General features: G+C 40.3%; 2 protein-coding genes across 2 annotated transcripts in view; one reads left to right on the plus strand and one right to left on the minus strand.

The window, feature by feature from the left end:
- The window catches only part of LOC147472349 (cuticle protein 7-like), a 58,299-nt gene that overhangs the window by 34,554 nt on the left and 21,245 nt on the right, over positions 1 to 2,500 (minus strand). The gene's annotated exons all lie outside the window — the stretch shown is intronic.
- Positions 1,956 to 2,500, plus strand: part of LOC122265161 (cuticle protein 7-like) — a 696-nt gene continuing 151 nt past the window's right edge. Inside the window, exons 1-3 of the mRNA XM_086551028.1 lie at positions 1,956 to 1,987; positions 2,090 to 2,176; positions 2,281 to 2,500. The exon at positions 2,281 to 2,500 is cut by the window's right edge and continues 151 nt beyond it. Of these exons, the coding sequence (XP_086407154.1) occupies positions 1,976 to 1,987; positions 2,090 to 2,176; positions 2,281 to 2,500 (319 nt within the window). The 5' untranslated portion in view covers positions 1,956 to 1,975. The remainder of the gene's footprint in view (positions 1,988 to 2,089; positions 2,177 to 2,280) is intronic.

The following is a 2,500-nucleotide window of genomic DNA, read 5'->3' on the forward strand; positions in this document are numbered from 1 at the left end:
TTCTTAGACTCCTGCTAACTACGACTTCAACTACGCTGTCGAAAGCGACTACTCTGGAAACGACACTCTGGGATAATCCTACGTCCTCTTCCGACGGTAGTCTGTAGAAAGTCACCTCCTCTGTCAACGGCGACTCTGGCTACGTAGCTGAGGTCAGCAACGAGGGTGAGGCTAAGTACCCCAAGTACAAGCATGCTCCTGCCCATAAGCCCGCCCGTGTACAAGCCCGCCCCTGCCTACAAGCCTGTCCCTACCTATGCCTAATTGAAACAAATATGAATATATTTATGGTGAATATTTATTAAACGAGAAGATTACCGCCATTCATTTGTATTTTCTAATACCCTAAACAATGAGGAATTGTTCTTCCTCACACCTCTATATTTGGGCAAAATACTACTATCGATGTGTTCCAACACCCACTAATAATACCTATATAATTCGTTCAAAAATCGTTATTCAGTGCTTTCTAAAATTTGTACTACCATAGCATATCCTTATCTCATATTTTCATTCTATTCAAAACTAAACTACGACGTAAAACACTCGGTGTTTCATTTAATACAAGGAAAGAACTTCAAGTCAAATTTTAATCAGATTGGAACCAATGAAAGTGCAGTGAGGCTCCACGTCTTTAATGCAGAAACTGTTCGGTATCTAATATATTCAAGTAAATAAATCAGAGCTTTAAAAAGAACTACATTCTGACTTTTCGAGATTACAAACAGCCTAATACTGATTGTTATCAGGAAATGTCTGATACTAGTCACAAAAATCAATGATACGTAATACATTTCTCGATAACGATGAAACTGGAAGACAAACTGCTCTAAATAACATTTCACCAGCACTTTTGCACTATGCTTCTCTCGCCCCTATAGCCGTCAATTCTGAAGCTCACTTATAGTTTTCCACTGGCACTTCCCTTCAGCAGGTGTTAAGAGAACTACCTCGGGTGTTAACAAAATTACTTTTCTGGAAACAGATTTAGTCACTGACAGATCCACGACTATATTATAAAAATCACTTTAATTTTGGTGTAGTTAAACTGTAGAGGGGGTTTTGTACTCTGTGGTAACTATTTCAATATGCCACACTCTAAAGAAACAAAAATATCCATTGAACGTTTTATATTAATATCTATGTTACTAATCCAGTCTAAAATCTGTTTCTCCATTGGTCCGTTCAGACAAGTTTGACTTTAGAGGAGAGTGGATCGCTGGGTTTCTTTATTACACCCTTTATTGACTATTACTCCATTAAATGACTCGTGGAGGCAATTGCAATTATAATTACTAGAATATTTATATGCACAAACTAGGTTTAAATTATCACTATGAACATGGCATCGCTCTCGCTTGTCACCGACAAGAAAGAAAGATTTAATTGACGCCTAACCAAGGTCTGTAGTGAGCACCAGCTTCAAAGAGACCACTCCCAACTTGGTGTTTCTTTCCACTCTATAGTACCACCAGTGCAGAATTTGCAGACAGAAGGAGGAGAGGACAACCAAGACCATGGGCTAGTCATAATGAGTGTAATGATATGACGGTCTGATGAGTCCTGTCAGATAGCTCATATACCTCACAATATTGTAAATCACAAAGGAGACTCGTCTCTAAACACTAAAACATACATAAACACAAATGCAAACACACACATATGTGTGTGTGTGTGTGCATAGGTATGTTTTTATGTGTGGTTCTGTATAATTGTTTCATATTATCATATACATTTTGAAAGTGATATATAGAGTGTCGCACTAATTTCTTAATACAGCTAAAAAATGGATCGAAGGAATATAGTACAGGCCATCATCGTACAAACGTAGACTGCCTATGTTCGCCTTTGCCAAGGTGAAGGTCAGTTTGAAGGGGGAAAGGAAGTGGCTTGGGGGCGTGTCTCTCTGAGACACAGAATATAAAAGCCGGCTACTCGAAGGTTGAAGTATCACACTCGATCTACTTCCACCATCATGTTCACTAAGGTGAGAACTTCGGCCGACAATGTTCCATTACTTTCACCAAAATGATTGTTTAAATCTACATTTGTTCAAGTTCCACACTTTACGCATTGTGTATGATTTCAGACCGTCGTCGCTCTCGCCCTTGTGGCTGTCTCTTTGGCTGCTCCTTCTCAGCCTTCCTACGGATACGCTCCTCCGGCAACCTATGACGTAAGGAAAATTTTATACATGTTAATATTATTCTTGTATCTGATTTTTAAAACCTGAATTATTTTTATTAGCTACGTTGTCTAAAACCGATTGCTTATTTCTAGGCTCCTGCTAAGTACGACTTCAACTACGCCGTTAAAGACGACTATTCCGGCAACGACTTTGGTCACCAGGAGGCCCGTGACGGTTACGATACCCAGGGTTCCTACTACGTCCTGCTCCCTGATGGTCGTCTGCAGAAGGTCACCTACAATGTCAACGGCGACTCTGGCTACGTGGCTGAGGTCAGCTACGAGGGTGAGGCCCAGTACCCCGAGTACAAGC

The sequence above is a fragment of the Penaeus japonicus genome, unplaced genomic scaffold (assembly GCF_977035675.1).
Source record: "Penaeus japonicus unplaced genomic scaffold, GWHDUDI00000001_assembly GWHDUDI00000002, whole genome shotgun sequence".
Classification (NCBI taxonomy): Eukaryota; Metazoa; Arthropoda; class Malacostraca; order Decapoda; family Penaeidae; genus Penaeus; species Penaeus japonicus.